The sequence below is a fragment of the Anas platyrhynchos genome, chromosome 1, assembly GCF_047663525.1.
Source record: "Anas platyrhynchos isolate ZD024472 breed Pekin duck chromosome 1, IASCAAS_PekinDuck_T2T, whole genome shotgun sequence".
Classification (NCBI taxonomy): Eukaryota; Metazoa; Chordata; class Aves; order Anseriformes; family Anatidae; genus Anas; species Anas platyrhynchos.
The window spans coordinates 79,893,521-79,915,904 of record NC_092587.1 but is presented as its reverse complement, the minus strand read 5'-3'; the positions used below and the strand labels follow the sequence as shown (position 1 = coordinate 79,915,904).

Below are 22,384 nucleotides of genomic sequence, written 5' to 3'. Positions count from 1 at the left end.
GTGACTACAAAGCCAATATATAGTCATGTAACCAAGCCCAAAGTTCCTGACAAATCTTTCATTTTGTAGTTTAAAATTTTCTTTCCTTATATGTTTTATTAATTTTATATTTACCAACAACAGAAAAGGAAGCTCTGGCTGATCCTTCCACCACATTTGTAGGTAGGTCTAAAGCAACACCTTGAGTAGTGACATCATCTGTGAAGAATAATATCAAGTACATTGTGGTCACTTGTGTAAGAGCATTAGTTATAGAAATAAAATGCTCAGGAGAAATTGCACAGTTCAAAATTATGCACAAGAGACAGCAGTAGATAGAAACTCGCTATTGACACGAAGAACATCAGGAGAGAAGGTAGCACAGCTAAACTAATCTAGTGAAAAACAGCTCAAATGGTGCAGTAGTTGTCATTGTTCAACAGAAATCAATTAAACAAGATAAGGCTGCTGCTCACAGACTATTTATTGTCTGTGAACTCTGGGGATTTCTTCAGTGTGGCACTGGGGAGTGACAGGGCTGCCCTTGTGCATCTTTTAGACAGCTTCCAGGAAACTTTGGAAACCGTTTGCAGTAAGCACCAAGATGGGATGGAGGGATACATTAGTATTCCCTCTTCCATTCTCACTAGAAATGGAAAACTACAAGCTACAGTTATCCTTGGAATAGAAGACAGCAGCCAAACATGAGTGCATGCAGCCCAGAACAGATTTTGCACAGAAAGGTTTTCTCCCTTTGATACCTTCATAACAGCCTTCCTTCAATATCTGTGCACTTTTGACTGCAGCACAGCCACTACCTAAGTGACATGCACCAGATCACACATTAATTTTGTAGCAGGGAACTGAACTCTTAAGCACTCACACTAGCTGCCATTAGGCACCTCATGCAGAAGCAAGGGGACAGCGCCAATGAGCAGGAAAGAGCAGAAACTCCAGCCTTCCCTTCATTTCCTTTCAGGACAGCAGTATATAGAGCACTTACCTTTTGTACAGATGAGGGAGTTTTGGGTCTCTTCCCTTCTGATTCCTTCAGGCTGGATGGTGATGGGGAAAAGAGACACATGCAACAAATGAGAACAAAGCATGCAGAAGTAATGCAGTGACAGAAGGGCCATACCCAGACCCAGCTTTCTGCATCATAAAACGGCAGTATTAAAAGAACAGTTTACAGGTTCATACTTGATGTGGCCGCTGCTAAAGTGAAGTACCCATCAGATAGAGTCCCTCTTTTTCAGTTTCTCCTCTGGAGAAAGAGGAAGATGTGCACTGACCAACCAATATCCAGTGATCCTCATGGAAGAGGACATAAGAGGGGAGCAGACTTGGTCTTATATCGAAGAGCAGGACACTGTCCTAGCAAGATGAAGGTGGAGCCAAACCATAAGTTCTTTACCGAACCTGAAAAACTTGTACTTCTTTTTGGTACTTTTGCTGCATTTTCCTTTCCTCATGAAAGGGAGTACTGGGAAAACATTAAGAGCTGTCAGCAGTACCTCAACCAACAGTGTCCTGATCTGTGTGTCCCTGTAGCCAATACTGATGTTCCTGGGTGCTTCATCTCCACAATCTCCATCATCTTTGGTCTCTGCTGTAATTCTGAATGCTACTTGACCTTAAATAGTAGCAGAAAAGAGGGAAATTTGACACCTGTCATAAAGAATTATGACTAAAGTAAGAAATTACATTTGATAATGACTGTCTATACAGTAGTAGAGTAAGTAGTGCAGCATAATGAATGCTCAGTCAATCTAGGTGAGACAAGGAAAACGAACTGATCTCTGAAAATTGGAATGATAAACAAACTGCAGTTCTGGATAGACTTTTTGATCCTCCTGAAGTAGGGGTAGACAGATTTCTCCAAGTGAAAAAAAAAAGAATAGGTCTTCAGGTGAGGTATAAATTGATTAGTAGTAGTCTCAGGACAGAAAACCGGATAGATTCACAGGCGCTTACCAATTTCTTTGGGGGAAATATTCCAGGCATAGGTCTTTCTTTTTCTGGCACATACACATCCATCATCATCTGTGGAGATTAGTTTGGCCTGATAATCAAGGGAATCTGACAGCAAAACATTAATCTGAGAACAGAAAGAAGAATGTGATTGGATGAAGATTTTATACCATAGGCAAATGGTGCTTTATTGTTAGAGGGTGGTCAGATAGTCTCTATTTATGTCCAGAATTAACAGTGTAGAAGAGATTTAACGCCCTGGATGCTGGTGTGTAGATGAATCATCTATCATATACAACCTTGACAGTGTTCTCTTTTGCTCTTCATGACATTCTCCACTGAGATTTTAAATATCCAACACGTACTTGTGATTCCTGATCAGAATTCTGAGCTATGTTCAGTTGACCTGGTGCTAATGGTTTTGAACTAACTTGCAAAGAAAAATGCTGTCTAATATTTATGTTTTTGTTGTTGTAGGAATATCCAAAAAATGAGGTCAAGAGATGAAAACCTCAACAACAGATCATTCCTAAGATATGTCTTGATTTTTATTCCTTTTGTGGTGGTCTCCTTGTGAGACTGGAGGGCTACCTTTCAACATTCAAACTAAGTAAAAGAAATATAAACTCTGTACCTGCCTCTCTTTTAAGGATTCCAAATACAACATAAGAAAGAAGTTCAAAAAAAAAAAAAAAAAAAAAAAAAAGCTGTTTTTCTTTCTTTAAGTATGTTTTAAACTGTTTGTAAGCTCTCTCAATACAGAGGTGCTGTGCACCTGTGGTCTGGAGGCATTTTACCAGGAAAGTGCAGAGTACTGAGAGTACAAGCACCCAGCATCTGAGAGCAGTACAGTCTCTAGTTGGACACATACTCTGTAGGGCATGTACTGGGACTTTGCTATTCCCTGTTTTGGTACTCTTGAGAACTTCTGTCCCAGAGAATGAGGGTTTGTCTGCTCTCTACTTCTTGCTTTTCCCACATACTTCTGTTTGGGAGGCACAAGCACTTTACTTCATCACACTTTCACACATATCCCTAGAGAAAGACCCCAGTAAAGACATTGATGGATTGTGTGGCTGTGAAGTGTGAATGATCCTCCACAAAACACTTTTTTCTTTCCTGTTTAGATCTCTGGAGACAGTTGTTTGCATACCCATCCTAGACACAGTTCACACAGATCTCCCTCTGCTTTGTAGTGGCATAGAAAGACAAATCCAGTCAGGATAATTTATCATCAGATAGATCGAGCAGTACATCGATCAAGAGCAGAGACAGATCCAGTCATCTACACCAATCTTTTTAATCCCCCCCCCCCCCCCCCTTTTTTTTCCTTCCAAATTACAAACTCTTCTTTGGAAATGGTGTAGGGACTAATAGTGTGGGCAGAAGTACACACCTTAATGCAGTGGTTGAGGTAGTTGAAGACATTGGCTTTAAGTAGGAAATCTTCTCCCCGGATGATAGAGTATGGCAAGGTCAAATCCACAAAGAAAGGTTGGAAGGCTGTCAGGGTGGCAGGCACAGACATACCAAATCCAGCCAACTCTTCCACACAGAAGGCACTGGCTTTCCATTCAGTTATGGTGTCAGGAATTGTGTATGAGACATTGGCTTTTCCAGTAGAGCTGATGGAAATGGAAAAAGAATGAGTCTGGACAGGGGAAGTTTCATATACCTTAGTTCCCATAGAGGCTCCACGTTTTCACAATAACACTAGCTCTATTCTGTCTGTAGAAATCCCATATCTGAGTCCCCTCGGAACTTATCACCTAAATCTTTAGACAAAAGTCCATTTGAAAATTCTTCTGCTCATCATTTACCTGACTTTGGAAAGAAAACTTGGAATTCTTTGCAGACCCATTTTGCAAAACCATGTTTTAAACAGATGTGTTCCTCTTCTTACAGAGTATGAGTCATGGTACACACATTGTGGGAATAGATGTTTTGGGGACATTTTATCATGGAAGTGGGGAGGGCAGGTGATTAGGTGATGACTGAAAAAGATAGTTTTTCCAGGCCAAATTGTAAGAAGAGGTGGCAATAAATTGCAGTCATGCAGAAGAACATCAGGGTACATATTTTGTAATCATTAAAAACAGGCAAAGAGAGAGAAGAAGCAATACTCACTTTACAAGGACTATATCCCAAATCCAAGTTTCAGGGAAGAATTCCCGAATAGTCTCAAGGATGAGTCTCTTCCCACGTTCTTCTCTAGCAACTTCAGCTGTTAAGAGATAATGGAAATTTCATCGAATCATAGAATATCCCAAGGTGGAAGGGACCCATAAGGATCACACACAGAATCACACAGAGTCATGTAGGTTGGAAGAGACCTCCAAGACCACCTAGTCCAACCTCTGACCTAACACTAACAAGTCCTCCACTAAACTGTATCACTAAGCTCTATATCTAAACATTTTTTAAAGACCTCTGGGGATGGTCACTCAACCACTTCCCTAGGTAGCCCATTCCAATGCCTAACAACCCTTTTCAGTAAAGAGTTTTTTCCTAATATCCAACCTAAACCTCCCCTGGTGCAGCTTTAGCCCATTCCCCCTCATCCTATCACCAGGAACAAGGGAGAATAAACCAATCCCTGCCTTACTACAGCCTCTTTTAAGGTGCCTATAGAGAGCGATAAGGTCACCCCTGAGCCTCCTCTTCTCCAGGCTGAACAACCCCAGCTCCCTCAGCCGCTCCTCGTAAGACTTGTTCTCCAGACCCCTTATTGCATTCATAGCCCTTCTCTGGACATGCTCCAGGGCCTGCATGTCCTTCTTGCAGCGAGGGGCCAAAAACTGAACACAGTACTCAAGGTGCGGCTTCACCAGAGCTGAGTAAAGGGGGACAATCACCTCCCTGGTCCTGCTGGCCACACTGTTTCTGACCCAAGCTAGGATGCTGTTGGCCTTCTTGTCCACCTGAGCACACTGCTGGCTCATATTCAGCTGACTATCAACCAATATACCCAGGTTCTTCCCTGCCAGGCAGCTTTCCAGCCACTCACCCTGCAGCCTGTAGCTCTGCTTGGTGTTGTGCCCCAAGTGTAGGACCTGGCATTTGGCTTCATTGAACTTCATACAGTTGGCCTCAGCCCATCGGTCCAGCCTATCCAGATCCTCCAAGTCCAACTCCTGTCCAACTCCAAGTCCAACAATTAAGTCCAACTCCTGGCATCACACAGGTCTACCCAAAAATTCTGATAATATGACTAAGAGCAGAGTCCAAACTCTACTTAAACTCCCATAGGCTTGGTGCCATGACTACATTCCTGGGCAGCCTGTTCCAGTGCAAGACAGCCCTCTCAGTGAAGAACCTCTTCCTGATACCCAGCTTGAACCTCCCCTATCACAGCTTGACTCCATTCCCTCAGGTACTATCACTGGTCACTAAAGAGAATAGATCTGCGCCTGCCACTCCACTCCCCCTTGTGAGGAAGCTGCAGAGTGTGATGAGGTCTCCTCTCAGCCTCCTCTTCTCCAGGCTGAACAGGCCTGGTGACCTCAGCCACTCCTCATAAAATTTCATCAATCCTCATTCCAGAAAATGGCAAGCTTTAATTTACATGGACCAGGATGAAGGATAACTAGTGTTTACTCATTTATTTTTACCTGAGACTGTTGGTATTTCCATATAAGTGTCTCTCAATTTGGTATAAACTTACATCATTAAGCAAGAAAACATTTATTTAACTGCTCTTGGTCTCCATACATGAACATTAGACCTAGGACTAGGGCTTGGGACATTTGGCTTTTAGATATGTGTCCTGGCCACACTGTTGCACTCCTTCTTCAAAAAGCTCTGTTCAGAAAGGAATCATTGTCAACAGCATCTCTTTTGTCTGGCACTCTCCCAATTGCAAACACTTCCTAGCATAGAACTGGACATGAAGCAGAAGTGTAGACTGAAAGGCTGAAAGGTGTTTGTTTTGTGTTTGTTTTTTTTTTTTTGGCCATTGGTCATCATCATAAGCTATTTCATTCTGTGCCAGACCAGGATTCAAATGAAGAGTTCAGAAAGTTTGAACGTTGCCAAATGAGATCTGGGAGTACTGTCCATGTCTTTTCCACAGTTCATTTAAGCAGAAATATAAAACCTCTCTCCTGTTTCCTATATTACCTGATGATTTGACATGGTGTGTAGAAGCTGTGAATCCTGCATTCAAGAAATATGGCACAGGTCTTACAGTCTCGCTAGTACATACAACTGGTTGCCGAACCTTTGAGTTGGTAAAAAATTTCATGCCCATTTCCTGTGAAAGACATATTTTGGTGTCAGCCATAACCATATGGTAGATGAGGTTTATTCCATTCCTCCCTCTTTCCCATTACTGCCTTCGAATACTGACTTGAGGGAGTTCTGTACATGACAGAAAATTAGAGTACACCACAGTCAGTTGAGAATGGATGTCCATGCAGAGCATTTGTCATGCACGTGTTCTGCTAACAAACCATTAAAGCTGTAAAGCTACATAAGTGGAAGCTCACTTTAACAGATTTAAGTAATGTACAGGACATTTACCCTGAGGAACTGATATACATCTGGGCCTAATCCAGACATTACAGGTGTGTAATACAAGCCTTTGTGAAAGATGTTGTCAGATGAGACACAGGGGTCTTGGGGATCATCTTCTAGATTGAGGCCATTGAAGATATAGCCTTGCAGGTCTTGAAGGGGATGCAGACTGTATATCTATGAAGGAAGGAAACACAAAGGTCAATCCTGATTACATGGTCATGTACTGGCCATTGCCGGAGCAGAGATGCTGTCCTGTTTGAAGCAATGCTGTTTCCTGCATTAAAAGCTGCTGAATAGCCAGGCCTAGAAGGTGGTGATCAGTGGAGTCTAGTCTGAGGCTGGTAACTAATGGTGTACCCCAGAGGTCAGTACTGGATCTGACCCTGTTTAATATCTTCATTAATAATCTGGATGATGGGACACAGCATACCATCAACAAATTTGCTGATGATGCAAAACTGGGAGGAGTAGTGGATTTATCAGTGGGTCATGCTGTAATCCAGAGGGACTTCCACAGGTTGGAGAAATGAGCTGACAGGAACCTCATGAAGCTCAAAAATAAGAATTGCAAAGTCCTGCCCCTGGAGAGCAATAACCCCATGCATCAGTATATGCCTGGGGCCTATCAGCTGGAAAGCAGCATTGCTTCTCTGCTTCTGCTTCTACCTGGGGTCCTGGTGCACAAGAGTCAACAATGTACCCTTGCAAGAAAGAAGGCCAGTGGTTTCCTACACATTAGGAGGAGTGTAGTTAGCCGCTTGAGGGAGATGATTCTTCCCCTTTACTCAGCACTGGTGAGTCCACACCTGGAGTACTGTGTCCAGTTGTGGGCTCCCCAGTACAAGAGAGACATGGGGCTCCTGGAGCAAGTCCAAAAAAACACTACAAAGATAAGTATCTTACATATAAGAAAAGTCTGAAAGAGCTAGGAATGTTCAGCCTGGAGAAGAGAAGGCTCAAGGGGGATCACATCAATGTACATAAATACCTGAAGAGAGGGTGAAAAGAAGATAGAACCAGGCTCTCTTCAGCAGCACCCAGTCAAAGGACAGGAGCCCATGGGCATAAAACAAAGCACAGGAACTTCCCTCTGAACACCAGGAAGCACTTCTTTACCGTGTGGGTGACTGAGCACTGGCACCAGTTGCCCAAAGAAGTTGTGGAGTCCACCTCCTTGGAGATATTCATAAGTCATCTGTACATGGTCCTGGGCAACCTGTTCTAGGTGTCCCTCTGGGTGATTGCTGCTGAGAATCATGGGATAAGAATAATGGGATATCTACTTGGAGAGTAATCTGGGGCTTTACCTTCCTTTTTGGGTTTTTACTCTTTATCAAGTCTCTTTTCTTGTCCTTGGCCCTTCTGGGTATATATAGTACCCAGGATAGCGCTGTTGCCCCTATGTGGCCTGCCTGTTGACTTGTGATCATCTACTGAAGTTTCCCATATGAGCATATGAGTCCTAGAGTCACTGGTTAAATCAAATCCCAGGTCCTTTACAGGACTTCTGACTGCCAAGAAACAAAGGCTGTGCATTACATATTATAGATGGTTCATGGCCAGCACATGCAAAAAGTGGTAGATGTTTAACACAGTCTCCAGTAGAGATACATGTCAATGGAGAAGAAAACAGTGCTTCAGAGAAAGAGACAGTGCATTTGTTTGGATAGCTTACCATTTCTGCAGACAGTTCTGTCTCAGTCTTCAGGAGCAGCACACTCTGATCTACTGCCCTCACAGCACAGAAGGAGTTAGGAGCAGCTTCTATAACTAAGCTGACATTGGAAGCTGATTGCATCCGTTTTTCAGAGAATTGCATCTGGACCTAAAATTTATCAAACACATATTGGTATGGATAATCCCTACTACTCAGGGCTTCTCTAGATTTCTGTGAAAGGAGGATGAGAAAAAGAGTAAAAACTCTTTTGTTAAAGCACAGCTGGTCTGACCAGAGGGTGATGTCTGGTCTCCACTGCCTCTGTTGACCAGACCTCAACTATAACGGGGTTTTAGGCAATAAGACTCCCACGTTATGACAACTTAAATGAAGACAACCTTAAGTGATTTAAAAAGAAGTGTGATTCTGTTGCTGCTATTGTCAAACCAAATCTGATTATGACACTGAATACATGTAATAAGCACTACAATGAGCAAATCATATTTTTACTAGGTCCATGGACCTTAGGAATTGAAGTACAGATCTGGTATGAATCCTGTCATAGAGAAATCTTTTTGATACTTGTGTTACATAAGAGGGGAAAAGTGTGTGTGTGTGTTGGGGAGGGAGGGGGGAAGAGACTGTATCAGGTAAATGAAAACATTATCCTTAACACCGTTTGTTTTTTTCTTCTGTTTTGTTTCATGATAGACATCTTTTAGCTTTCAGAAACTGAACATGAGAAAAATCTTAAAAGTGAAATCTCAATTCAAAATGGCTAATCAATACGTTTCACAGGAAAAAAAATATGGAAAAAAAAAACAAACAAACAAACACATAACCTTAGACCCCAAGATTTTTATTTTTGCTTCCTTTTCTATATGTATTTAGTTGTTATAAACATAAACTACATTTTTTTCCACAGAAAAACTATAAAAAATTAGATTACATTATGAAGTGGGGTAAGACTAAAGTATGTTTGCTATGTTAAAGCATAGACTGTCAAAACGAAATAAGACACTAGTTTAGTACTGGAGAAGTGGGTACAATATGGGAGTAGTGTATTTCCAGAAAAGTAGTTTTTAATGTTAAAGCGGATTTGCCTTTTGGCAATAAAGCCAGGAGGTGGTGGTAGGGGAAAGATCTAAGACTAAAGAGAAAAAAGGAGAATAAAGAGAGAGATGCTGAGAGAAGTAGATGGAAACGAGAAGTAAAACTGGAAATTTGTTGCGAACGTGTGCATAAAGAATACGTATTTATCTGGCAACATGCAAGACTCGCTCTGTCTCAGTGTCTCTCACCTTGTTTTTGAAGCACTTCTCAACTGGAAATCGGACACTGTCTGCCACCAGCTCCTTGTCAGGATGTAAGGTGTATACTAGCAGCCAAAGGGCTGGAGCCATTTTCTCACTGACCTCAAGTGGGATGGTGAAAGTGCCATTTTGATCTGTTATTAGAGAGGAAGAGACAAATAAAGAAACATACCCAAAGGTGGCTGTACTACTGCTGTAGTAGCCATCATAGACAGACATGCATCAGGACCTGTCAGTGGAGCAACCTGTAGTCAAACAATAAACTGAAAAATCCTGGAGTGACAGGGAGTGTCCAGGAGGTGACATGTCAGGGCTTAAGCCCAGATGCCCTCAGATTTATTGTCAGTTTGAATAGGTGACCAGATTCAGACAGCCTCCCCAAGACAGACTCTCTGCATTCCCTCCATTATCCTTTGGGGACATCTTTACAGGACACTATTTCTTGAATTATATCTGAAACTAGTTTATTGACTAAATGATTTTATAGTGATCTTACTAGTAATGCACTTGTGCATGGGCATAGAGAGATACTACCATCTCAACAGCTGCTGGGTACATCCAAGAACCATGTCTTGGTCCCCTGTTAACCCCCTTTTTTTTTCTTTTTTTTTTTTTTTTTAATTGCAGAAACATGTTGGCAACTTAACTCACCAGCTTGGATATTAACTTTAATTTCCCCTGTAAGGACAATCTTGCCTTTTGCCATGCCCTGTACAGAAAACAACAATACATTTATGGGTTGGTAGAGGTTGGAGGAAGAAAATGACAATCAAGTTCAATGTACATTGATATGGCAATTGAAGCATGTGCATTGGGATGGCTTCACATGCTTAAACATCTGCCATATGGCACTGCTGATGTTACTGGCAAGGAAGCAGCATAAAAAGGAAGGGAAAGGAGTAGGGCAGAGAATACCATGAAGAGTTTCTGGTAGAGAAGGGAAATTAACCATAGCCCAAGCCAATATGAAGGGGGTTACTTGCTACAAAATTAAGTAGCACAACCAGAAATTATGGGTTATTTTGCCTGAGCAGGTACTTTTGCCAAGCCAGCTCAGTACTGCTTCTGTTCATGGATCATTGTGGTGGCTGGTTATCCAGAGTCTGGAAAAGCACTACCATAATTGCTGGAGGTAAAGCTCACTGCCCAAATAGTTGCCTAGTAAAGCTCTTTCAGTGAAACTCTGTAAGAAACCCATGCTCACCACATAGTAGAAGTTCATGATGTTGATATGTTCATATCCTTCTGTGTTCAATATGTAGTGCACAGTGATCATCCTTTTCTGCCCACAGCTCAGATCTTTCCACAAAGGCTCAATCCTCACAAAGCTGCTAGTCCAGGAGTAGAAGCGTTGGACAGAGAGAGATGCATCGGGGTACGAAGGCTCTATCCAGCCTTCAGAGTGGCACTGGTCACTGGTTTTGTATGTTGCCTGATTAGGAGAGGTAACGGGGAAGAAAAGTAAAACAAACATGACTCACTACAGAAACCGTTATCGTGTGCTCACATCAAAATGATTAGTTCACACAATGCACTATCTAAGAACTGCATCTTAAGACAAACTGGGAAGGAAGAAATACCACACTGGTCTTGCAGCCTTGCAGCAAGCCATTGAATTGTAACAACTCAGGTATTTTCCTCACTTCTTTTATTTTTTGGGAGTTATTTTTTGGGATTTTATTTTTGAGAGTTCTAGAATATTAAATAATACAAAGAATGGACATTTTTATTACCAGAATTCAAACCTCATCCAATCTTTTGGGGGTTCAATTTGAGACTAGCCCTCTCCCTCTCCCTCTCCCTCTCCCTCTCCCTCTCCCTCTCCCTCTCCCTCTCCCTCTCCCTCTCCCTCCCCCTCTCCCTCTCCCTTTCTCTCTCCCTGTCCCTCCCTCTTTCTCTCACATCTTCCCCCTTCCTTTTTACTCCCCCTTATCTTCCCCCCCCCCCCCCCCATTCTGTACTCACTTTCAGACTGATCTCAGGATCAAACATTTCGGATGTGTCAATGCTAAACTCAGCGATGCCATTAACATCAGTGGTGAAATTGTCTACATTCTTGTTATTGACAAATAGCTGAATGACCTCATTGGAAAGAGGGGAGTTGTCTTTGTCTACCAGCTTGATCTATAGGAGAAGAAAATACCAGACATGTTTATCTTGTTATCTTTCTCTGTGTAGATATGCATGTTTTTCATCCTTTCCTTTCAGTGCTGCTGGTAAGATGACCTTATCCTTTCCTCACTGAAAAAGGCTAAAATGAATGTAAGACAAAGAAAGACGCATTTATACCTCCGCTTTAAATCACTGACAGAGTGATGTGGGATTTGTCAACAAACATAAAATCATGAAAAGCCTTTTTGAGACAGAAACTATTTCCTGCATATTTCCTTGTATATTTGTTTTGTTTTGTTTTGTTTTACTCTGTCTTCCCTCATTGCCCAGTATTATTTTTTTTCATTTGTAATGGTCAGCTCTGAAGGGAGAAGCAGTGATTTGTATCAAACTGAAAACACAAGTTAGAAAAATACTAATTAATGGATTGTTTTGATGCAAAGTATTTCTGGCAGAAACAAACTCAGAATAAGTTTATACTCTTCAGTATTCGGAATTACTGATAAGGCACTCTATATGTAAAGAAAGAAGCTTGGGGAGAAAACAATCCCCCCAAAATAGTCCCCTAGTTTTTCCCGTCTTGGCAGTCTTGTGATATCTCATCAGTCACCTTCACTACAAACTATCTGTGCCTTCACTTACCTGTCCAAAGTAGGGAATTCCTCTTCTGTAGTGGCGATCCATATTCTCAAACTGCAAACTGCTCATCACTCGAGTTATGGAAATAGACTGAGTAGCTGTAAGTTGCAGACCTGTAAGACATGTCTGGAGTCAAGAGAAAATACACTTTGTCTTGTACATAGCTACATCAGAGGTAGCATTTACCTGGAAATTATCGCCTTGCTTATAAAAATAGGAAGACATCCTTGTGCTCAGCAGACAGAGGTTGAATATCCTCTACTGTATTTTTCTAACCACACCACTGTTGCTGTTTCTGACTGTCTAGAAGGGATTACCTGTTCCTTTCTCTGTGACAATGGCTTTCACATCAAGATTCCTCATATAACCGATGCGATTTAGCTCAAAGATGTTGGAACTGAAAACATGGGAGAGGCAGCCATCAGTTTCCAGCTGGAAAGGGAAGAAAAATTCTGTTACCAAGGACCACAGCTTACTAAGGATATTGGCAATATACGATGCCCTTCTTTGGTGGTATCTTTAAAAATTACTGAAGTCTCAGGCAGATGCTTCCTATGACACTGCCTAACACCCATGACCCAGGACAGCATGCAATGTTCTTAAGTCCATCAAACTCCTGTTGAAATGTCCTGAGAGGTAACTGCCAGGCAGCAATGGGAGAGGAAAGGCACTCCTGTCACTTTCTGCACAACAGGAGAGAAAAAACTCTCACAAAGAGTTGTATCTTCCTCTCCTTGTCTGCCAGATCTTGACTCTGCCTGGGAGATTACTAATGCATGTGAAACCAACTGTGGATGCATCACATGATCTCTTTTTTTCTCATTTTTAATTTTGTAATTCTTGGTCTACTGTTTTGGAAATACTGTGCTGCATAGTTTTGTATGAAGACAGCTCTGCTTAACTAGATGGGTATTCAACTGGTGAGACAAGTGAAAGTAAAGTTCTTGGGTCTATATACATGTATTTCCCACATCTGGGAAATACTTGTACCTGCAGAATGCCAGGCCTTCCACAGCAGAGTGAAAATGGGGAAAAATTGGCTACTGAATTCTATCAGTTAAAATGAGTTCTCAGCTGTCAAGAGAAGAATTTTCCATAGCTTTCAAAAAGGAGTCTTTTCCCATTACTTTTAAATTGATCAATATAGAACTGATGGAGATATCACTACCTACACTTTTCAGGTGGGTCATAAAGAAAGAACATGTCAGTCCTTCTTCAGGCCTGTTGGAAAACCAGGACAATTAAGTGCCCAGAGTTTCTGGCTAGTGATCTAAGTGAATAGGTGAGTTCAATGAAGTGAAGCATTGAGGAAAGAAAAAAAAATAAAATAAATAAATGTTGTGAGCAAAGAGAGAGAAGCAGGAACATGGAGGAAAAGGCAAGCACAAAGAGGATTATAATTATGCATCATACATCTTTTGTAAATGATTGACAAACTGGGCTTTTCTTGCATCTTCCATATGAATCAAAATCCCTGCACACGCTCAGCTGGACTTTCCCCTCAACAGGCTGGCCATAGGTGTACCTAGGGGAAGAAGAAAAATGTCAATGAGAGGATGCTTGAAAAACTGACTTAGGGAATTTATGCAGGAATAGACCCAGGTTGAGAAGGGATCTAGCAAGCCAGACACTAGGGTGATTTCACAATTTCTTTCTAGCTTTTTTTCTGTTACAGAAAGATAATACAAATTGCAAGTTGAAATACTGATGAGTTTTATTTCACCCATGAACCAGAACCATACCATAAATATAAAAATAAATACACCTATAAGGATGATGCCCAGACGTAACTGCCAACCAAATTATGACTGTTTTCTCCATTCTTCTTCTTAGAGTGAAGTCCTAGACTCACTGAGATCAAAGCAAAACTCCTCATAATTGTAAGGGGTTCAGGATTTGAACCATCAGTTATAAGTTACAAGTTCTTTGTATTAGAGTAAACAAGGTCTTTCCAAATGACTATGCTTAGCGGGGAAGTTAAAGACAGCTGAAACATTAAGACCCACGTTAGAATTTAACAGTGTTAAGCTGAACAAAGGCCCCCCTCTGAGGTGATTTGCTGGGAGAAGACACATTGTACTTTAAAAGGGGACTCCGTGAAATATTTGGTTAACCAACCAAACACCACTGAGAAGAGAATACTCATACAATAAAATGAGAGGAGAATACAAGTAAATGAAAACTCCATCAAGTCAGCCCTAACCAACCTCTTCTGAAGCCCTATTTATTCTAGTCTGTTCTCTAAGTCCTTTCTCTTTCCCCAGTCTTTGGGAAGTTCTTGCTCTTCAGTATGTTTACTAATCGCTCTGCACCTGGTACTTACACTCCACAGACTTTCACTGTGAACTCTGAATCCATGACTGTAAGACTTTCTGGTGCAGTGACTATAACATCAAATTTTGGCAACACTAGAACAAAGAATAAAAAGACAAAGAAACCAACACTGTCATATTGTTTCTCCTGAGATGAAATTAGATATAACTTTAGTCACAGATGGAATGAAAGCTCAGCACTGGGGTGTCAAGATAGCCAAGAAATGGCCCGATCAGTGAAGGTTCGTTTAACTATTAATTCAAAGCTTTGATGAGAATGATGAAAATGACCATTCTGGATGATGAATTCTGTGATATCTAGAACTCTTGCAAAGCTATGGCCAGAAAGTTAGTGGACCTGCCTGGGAGAAGGTTAGCTCATCACAGTGGATTTTTCTATCAATTTATTGATTTATTATGCAGATTCTTTTCCCAGATGAATCTGTGCAAATTGGTTAATTTCTGTTGTCTTTTTACTTTCCCCCCCCCTCTATTTCTTAATGACAAATAAAATAATAGAAGTTACATTTGCCAGGAAGGTGTCTGAAGTATTAGCAATCATAAGGCTTGCCTGATAAGACTCATCTCTAATAATGTTTTCTACTCTGAATTAAAACCAGCAGGTGGCATTTACCATATTCCTCCACAAGGAAAGAATAATTTGTTCTATCTCCTGATTTCTTTTCTATGATAATTTTATAGTTCCCCAGGATAGGCTCTTCAGTTAGTGGGAATTCAATCTGGACAATATTCATCTCTGATGTCACATTTTGCCACTGAAAGATCCTGTTGTTCCATGGATCCTGAAGAAAAAAAGTATATAGATTCACAGTTTGTTTGCCTCAGAAATCTTTTGCAACTAGCATACAAAACCAGAAACAAAGAAGCATAGGGCAAGTTGCTCTTAATTCATTGAAGAAGCTGTTTAATGCAAATGCTCATTGAGATAAATTATGCCTTGGTACTCCAGTTATTAATGTTGCTGGATTCTCATCTGATGATCTCAGATTTAGCTATCCTTTGCAATCCTAGGTATTAGTCTCAATGATCAGAGGAAGTTGCACTACACTGTTTTCCCATGCTCCTTAGCATGTATTTTACTAGTTTTGTGTCAAGGGGGGAAAGAAAGAAAATCCCTTCTTCATGCTTCTTCTTCACCCTAGCTTAAACAAATCCCCCCCCCCACCACCACCCTTTTTTTTTCTGCTGCCAGAAGGAGGAAGGGAACATTTCTTCTATACTGAAATGTCCTCTGACTGTATTTTATGCTAGTTAGGTTACAGAATACTAACTCGTACCATTTCCTTGAACTCTTTACAACACAGACTGAAAAAAAAAATGCACACAAAACTCCAAATATTTATGATTCAATGCAAACTAATATCACATTATTTCACAGTGTAAGAAAATTTTGCAGGAATATTGTCTAGATGTGTTTTGTGATTAAAAACCACTGCAAAATGCAATGAAAGTGACAGTACAGCTACTAATTTTACTCACTGCCCATATTTGTTCACAGTTTTGAGTTATGAAAAGATATACTCCAAAACAAGTTGAACAAACTGGACGTGGTGTAAGGGAGTCAAAGACAGGCATAGGAACAGTACAACTTTTATAACTGCTGAGATGAAAGTAGATATGTTTTCCATGTTAGTAAAGATTGAACAGCATCCTGGAATTTTATGGAGTTTCTGTTAATTTCTGCCAGCGTATTCATGATCAGGATATGGCTTAATATAAACTAATATAAGCATATGTGCTCTAGATTTTTTGTTTATAAGTGTGGTACATTACAAAGAGAAAAATCTCCTACCTGAATAGCAATCAAGGGGTACTGAAAAAGGAAAAAGAAAAAAAAAAATGGGAGAAGAAATTAGATGTCTGAACAAACACAAATTATTTTTCTCCAGGATTGTGAGGACTGCTTAACTAATAAGAAGTATAATTCCAGATCTCATAATCAGTTTTCATAGCAGTTCTACATCAATAAGTAGATTACAACAAGGGACCGGATGAAATGATAATGCTGGGATAGGTTCTGATCATACTGGATTTAGGGGAAATCAGAAGCAGTTAATTATGCAGAGTTACAGTGGTGCATGTAAATCATGATTTGGGCTTCTTTGATCTTACATCTTCCCTCTGTTTATATAGCACCAGATTTTTTGGTAACACTGTGCTGTCTTCTGCTTTACAACTACATGAAAAGAGGCCAGTAAAGATCCCTCTATCTCTTGTATTATGTATCATTAGCATGAAGACAGCTTACTGGCAATGAAAAAAAAGTGTCACTGATGAAATAAACAGTCATGGTAAGTCTTTTCATTTCCTCTTTTTTAAAACGAGCAAAGTACCGTAGGTGGTTGACTTGCCTATTTTTGCAAGCAACAATTGCTGAATGGTAATAGCAGGAGACTGTCAAGTGGGCTTTCTAGTCAGAGCTATAAATAATGTCTGCAGCACAAAGGCAGGGGGTTTTTAAAGCCTCTTTCCCAGCAGTAGCAAGAGGTCTTGTGTCAGGAGTGCAATCTGCTACAGACTTGTCCAGTTACATGTGACTGTAAGGTAAGGGTAGAACATATCACGTGCTTAGGAAATCTTGTTTACTTTTTGCATGTAGTCTCTGCAAAAACTCTCTTTTTTTTTTTATTTTTTTTTATTTTTTTTTTCCCCCAGCAAACTGTTTACGTAAAATCTGAGCGGAGTTTGTGTCCCAGTAATTTTAAATACAGGGAAATATTTCAGATCACTCACCATCTCTTGAACAGGTTTAAAATTGAAATCCAGAGCAACAACACGAAACATCACTGGAAAGACATGGAACAAGGCATTAACGGTACAGGAGCTAATTTAGCTGAGCATGAGTTTTTGCTTTTATTAGCACTTCCAGTTTCATTGGATCTTCTAACAAACCCACTTGCACAGGATGTAAGTAATAAAATGCATCTGAAGATAAAAGAATGCTATGGGGACTTTGCTGAGTGCACTTTCCCCCAGCATTGTATTCTCACTCTTTCATGAAAGTTTGCTTAACCTCAGAGAAAAGGGATGGCTGCACTGCAGTGCAGGTCAGGTAGTCTCAACTGACTGCCATAATTCTTTCAGTGGCTGTCTGCATGATGTAAGAAAATTTGTTCCTCTTCATTACCCAATCTCTAAAGTGAGGTTTGTTGCTTTGAACATATGAAAGCTCCTAATATTACTGCAACTCGGCAAAGTGTCAGTTTTTCCTAATGCAGTACAATCCTTGTTAGTTAAGTTTGTTCTCATCTTGTACATATTTTTAATTTTATTTATTTAATTTTTTTTTACAAAAGCAGAACTGAAAGAATGACAATCACTACACAATAAAAATCAGAAAAAAGCATGCTTCAAAAATGTCCTTACAAACCATTATGTTTTTGTTCAATTTAACCTACCGCTTCCCCCCACCTCAGTGCCAAACAATCTGTCAAATAATCAGGCTGTGTTTGTGAGTCACCTTGGTGGAACCAAATTCTGATTGGTAAGCTTTCCTTTCTGCAATCTGTTAAGACAGAACTCATCCCCAATTAAAATATAGATGATCCAGTCTAACTGCTATGTTATTTGGCTTACCTCTGGAAAGAAATATTCTTTCAGTGTTTCCCACAATGTTGTTTTAGAAACCTTAAAACCTAGCAGTGAATTAAGAAATTGATGGGAATAAATAGGGCTTTGTGTATGTGGATTTCTGCTCTACAGCAACATGAGAAGTATGGATAGCTAAATAGCATAAATGTCTCAACTTTGCAGGAAAAAAATAAATTATATATATATATATATATATACATATATACATATATACATATATACATATATACATATATATATACACACACACACACACACACACACACACACACACACATATATATATATATATATATATAAAGTCCTAAGCTATGAGAACTAAGAGGGCAAATAACATGATCTTTTATTTAAAAAAAAATAAAATTGTATTTAATTTTTAAATCATGGTCTTGGTATTTTGTCTGTCTTTGAAGCTGACTAGTATCACAGACTGTGGGAGCATTGTTTCAGCCAGCAATATAAATAGTGATCTTATCACTTCTTTCTACTTGTTTGGCTTGTTACCAGGAATGAAATGACAGCAGTAAAAGCTCCCCTCTTCTCTTAACTGAGGAAGGGACAAATAAAATGAATAGAGACTGTCTGACGGTAGTCTTCTGCCATCCTGAGGATGACTCTCTGAGCTTCACAGCAAACACCCAGCATGGTTTTAACAGAAATTCTGAAGAAGGTGTCTAGATTGTAGCTCAGCCTGAGGAATACCCTTCATAAAAACTTTATCTGAAGAAATTGCATAAGGGAAATGCCATCAGCTAAACAGATATTCACCACTCTGTCCTGGTTTGTAGATGGGTTTGTCTGTCTGCACAAAGACAAAGCTCTCTGCATTCCAAATCATCACTGACCGCCGCTCTTCCAGGCTAACTGTGGTGCCTTTGGCAGAGAAGGAAATGAAAGCCAGTGGGACAGAATTGACAGGAGGAATCTGTAAGGAAACAAGAAAACAAAGGGACAGTGCTAGTCTCAAAGTCATTTGCTCCAGAACCTGTTGAACACCCATGGACTACCCATGGACTAGACTCCTAAAAAGAGAAACCCATCTCACTCCCATCATCTGAAATGTCTTTCTTGAACCTTTCATATTTCCTATGTCTATTAAAAATCTCTCCTTGTCTGTCACCTTTTCTCCACTTCCTTTTGTTTCTTCAACATGTCTTATTCCTACTGCTGCTTGTTCCCTTCCTGCTCTTTCTTGACCCTCCCTCCATTTCCTATAAGCCTCTGACATCAGCCGTTCCAACAAGTTAACTTTTCCATTGGGACATAGAGTAAAATTAATTTACCGTGAAGTTGAAGCACTGTAGATCATTGCTTGCCATCATGGTTTTCTCAAAAATAGTGGTGTTAACAGCACCATACTCAAGGATGACTCTAACAGATATCGTTTGATTGAGGTTGAGGAACTGTAGGCAAACCTGGCCTGGAGAGTCATTTTGGAGGACAGCAGGCACCATCAGAACATACTGCCTGTGAGATCCAACAGCACAGTGATCACATCATAGAGAATTGAGAAACAGCCTCAACAGGAAGAAACAAGTGCAAAGTGTTTGTATTGTTCAATACCTGCTGGTTGGTATGGAATAAACATAAGACACTCTTGCTGGTGCCCCCCTCTTCTGCCCTACAGCTCCCGACAAGTTCAGCCTTTGTTTCCCCACACAGCTCTGCCAGTGCTCCCTACTGTTACGCTTTAGCCCATCACCTTACTCCTGGAATCATCTGCTTTTCTGCTTTTAGCAAAGTATATTGTTGCTACTACTGCTATTGTCCTTTCTGAACACAAACATCAACTTCTCTGGAAGTTCTTCAACAGGTGGAAGGTCTGCTTGGTATTTAAAGAGAACCATTCATTTGATATCCACACTCCAGGTTAACTTAGCTCTCCAGATATGAAAGATGAATCATAACAGTATTTAATATTTACAGTAAAAGTAGTGGCATCAACTAGCACTGTCTGTAAAGCCTTACAATGAATACTATTAGTAATAATATGGTAGTTCTTACGGCTCAGGTTCCTTTCCAGCTGTTACATGCAGGAGGACAATAGCCAGAAGAAACTTCAACCACATTTTTCTCACTGGGAGACAGAAGAAAGAGATAAATTCTCTTCCCAAGAAGTAATGCGTTGCTTGCTACTTTAACAGTTCTGCAACATTCCTCACCAAGAGCTCCAGACAAAAGGAGTTGGCCCTTCAACTCCTCTCTGGTTCCTTCCTTAGATGCTAGTGCCTTTATAATTGCAGTAAGGGGTGGAGATCCTAGTCTATCCTAATTCCTTCAAGAACCTCCCCTAGCCCTACTGCAAACTACACCACCAACCCACTGTCTCCAGATAGCAACACTTTGCTGCATTTCTCTGAATGTTTGCACAAAGTGTCCTTAGCAGTCTTGTTTTCAGGTGAGGGGCTTTTCTTCTTATGCTGATACTTGGAACAGAAAACAATGAAATGATCTAAAACAGAAGGAGCCTGTCAAACTACATTAATATTTAAGGGCTTATCCCTTCATTCTTGTAATTTACCTCCTGGATTCCCAGTCGGGGTGAAGTAGAATAATTTTCTATACTTTGACACCTGATTCTGTTTAAAATAATGTGTTGGCCTCTCTTCCTTCTTTTCTCTTCCTTCTTAGATATTTTGAATATCAGTGAGATGGACTAATCTCTGTCCATTAAGCACTTTGCAGTATTGTTGAAGTCTGTTTTATTTCAGCCTGAAATTAGCCAGTTGGGAGATCCTCAGGATAGCATTTTTGAGTTCCTCAGGGTTCTAGTTTTTACACCTCTGTGGAAGCTACTTAGTTTTTGTTTGTTTGTTTGCTCGTTTTTGTTTTGTATGTATGTGTGTAATGTATTTTTGGTTGGTTGATTGGTTGGTTTGGTTTGTTTTTAGGGGGAAAAAATCTACTCTCAGCCAAAGAACCAAAGAGCTTTTTTTTTTTTTTTTTTTTTTTTTTTTTTTTTTTTAAGGATGAAGAAAAATTACCTCCTTCTTTTGTTTGGTCTTGCTCTTAAGAGAAAAAGAAGTGCTCCATGTTCTGCTCCTCACAAGAAAAACAATGCTGTAAAGCAGTTGTTTGATAATTATGATTCCTTTTTTTTCCCATTCGTATTTTACTATGTGTATGTGTACTGGGTCTGGCTAGGATAAATTTATGAAGCCAGCTTTCTTCACAGAGCAGTTTGTATAGTGCTGTGCTTTGCATATGTGGCTAATCAGTGTTGATAAAACAGTGTTTTGGCTGTTGGTGAAAAGTGCTTGCACAGTGTCAAGGCTTTCTTTCTCTCCCAGAAAAAAAAAAAAAAAAAGTCAGTAGGCTGGGGGTGTGCAAGAAAGTGGGAGGGACACAGCCAGGACAGTCCACCCAACTGACCAAAGCGACATCATGCTCAGCAGTAAAAGCTGGGTAAAGGAGAAGGAGGGGGAACATTCATAGTTAAGTCACTTGTCTTCACAAGAAACTGCTATGTGTACTGAGGCCCTGCTTCCCACCTAGTGGCTGGACATATGCCTGCCAATGGAAACTAGTGAATAGATTCCTCTTTTTTCTTTACTTCTATGTGAACATTTTTGCTTTTCTTATTAACTGTCTTTATCTCAATCAAATATTTTTATCTTCCTTCTGTTCTTCTCTCCATGCTCCAGGAGAGGGAAGTGAGCAAAAGGCAGGGTGGGTACTTGAATGTTGGAAGTGTCAACCCCCCACTACATATTAGCAGAATGGGTAAAATTTATTAAAGAGAGATATGGTTTCAAAGGCAGAGCATCTTCAAAGAAGCATATTTTTCTCTGTTTTCCTGATAAACTCTGTGACTGCCTCTTCTTGTTTACTGCTAAAATGTGATGTAGGGAGTGGTAGGGTGTGCCACCCAGGACAGCTATGAAACTTTCTCCCTTTATGTTTGTAAATTTTCAAAGAGTATCAAAAAATACAAAACTGAAACAGGGCAGCAGCAAATAGTGGTCACCCAGAGCTTTGTTTGTGGCATGCTGTGGTTGCTTAGACCACAGACAACATTCTGATATTCTGCTCTGAAAGACCAGTTCCTTGTCCTAACAATTAAAGGGGATCTCTACCTGTGTTAACAATTCAGGAGCTTCACTAAGATATTCTTTTTCTTTATTTTTTTTTCTGTAACAAGATACCCACACCATGAGCTGTCAAAAACAAATTCACTGTCAAAGACTTGAACTAGAGTTGACATTGTAAAATAAGTAATGGCTTATATTGCATGTTCTTGCTCTTAATTATGAATTTATTACACCATAATA

General features: G+C 40.2%; 1 protein-coding gene across 1 annotated transcript in view; it reads right to left on the bottom strand.

The window, feature by feature from the left end:
- Positions 1-20,300, bottom strand: part of LOC101801176 (ovostatin) — a 32,607-nt gene extending 12,307 nt beyond the window's left edge. The window contains exons 1-23 of the mRNA XM_027449874.3: positions 20,118-20,300; positions 19,397-19,580; positions 18,882-19,038; positions 17,256-17,308; positions 16,315-16,335; positions 15,136-15,304; positions 14,513-14,597; positions 13,603-13,714; positions 12,507-12,621; positions 12,193-12,302; positions 11,404-11,562; positions 10,643-10,870; positions 10,090-10,147; positions 9,427-9,572; positions 8,144-8,293; positions 6,472-6,642; positions 6,070-6,202; positions 4,078-4,174; positions 3,347-3,575; positions 1,954-2,077; positions 1,494-1,612; positions 983-1,034; positions 115-198 (exon numbers count right to left, since the gene is read on the bottom strand). Of these exons, the coding sequence (XP_027305675.1) occupies positions 115-198; positions 983-1,034; positions 1,494-1,612; positions 1,954-2,077; positions 3,347-3,575; positions 4,078-4,174; positions 6,070-6,202; positions 6,472-6,642; positions 8,144-8,293; positions 9,427-9,572; positions 10,090-10,147; positions 10,643-10,870; positions 11,404-11,562; positions 12,193-12,302; positions 12,507-12,621; positions 13,603-13,714; positions 14,513-14,597; positions 15,136-15,304; positions 16,315-16,335; positions 17,256-17,308; positions 18,882-19,038; positions 19,397-19,580; positions 20,118-20,182 (2,821 nt within the window). The 5' untranslated portion in view covers positions 20,183-20,300. The remainder of the gene's footprint in view (positions 1-114; positions 199-982; positions 1,035-1,493; positions 1,613-1,953; positions 2,078-3,346; positions 3,576-4,077; positions 4,175-6,069; positions 6,203-6,471; positions 6,643-8,143; positions 8,294-9,426; positions 9,573-10,089; positions 10,148-10,642; positions 10,871-11,403; positions 11,563-12,192; positions 12,303-12,506; positions 12,622-13,602; positions 13,715-14,512; positions 14,598-15,135; positions 15,305-16,314; positions 16,336-17,255; positions 17,309-18,881; positions 19,039-19,396; positions 19,581-20,117) is intronic.
- Between the last annotated feature and the right edge of the window lie 2,084 nt (positions 20,301-22,384).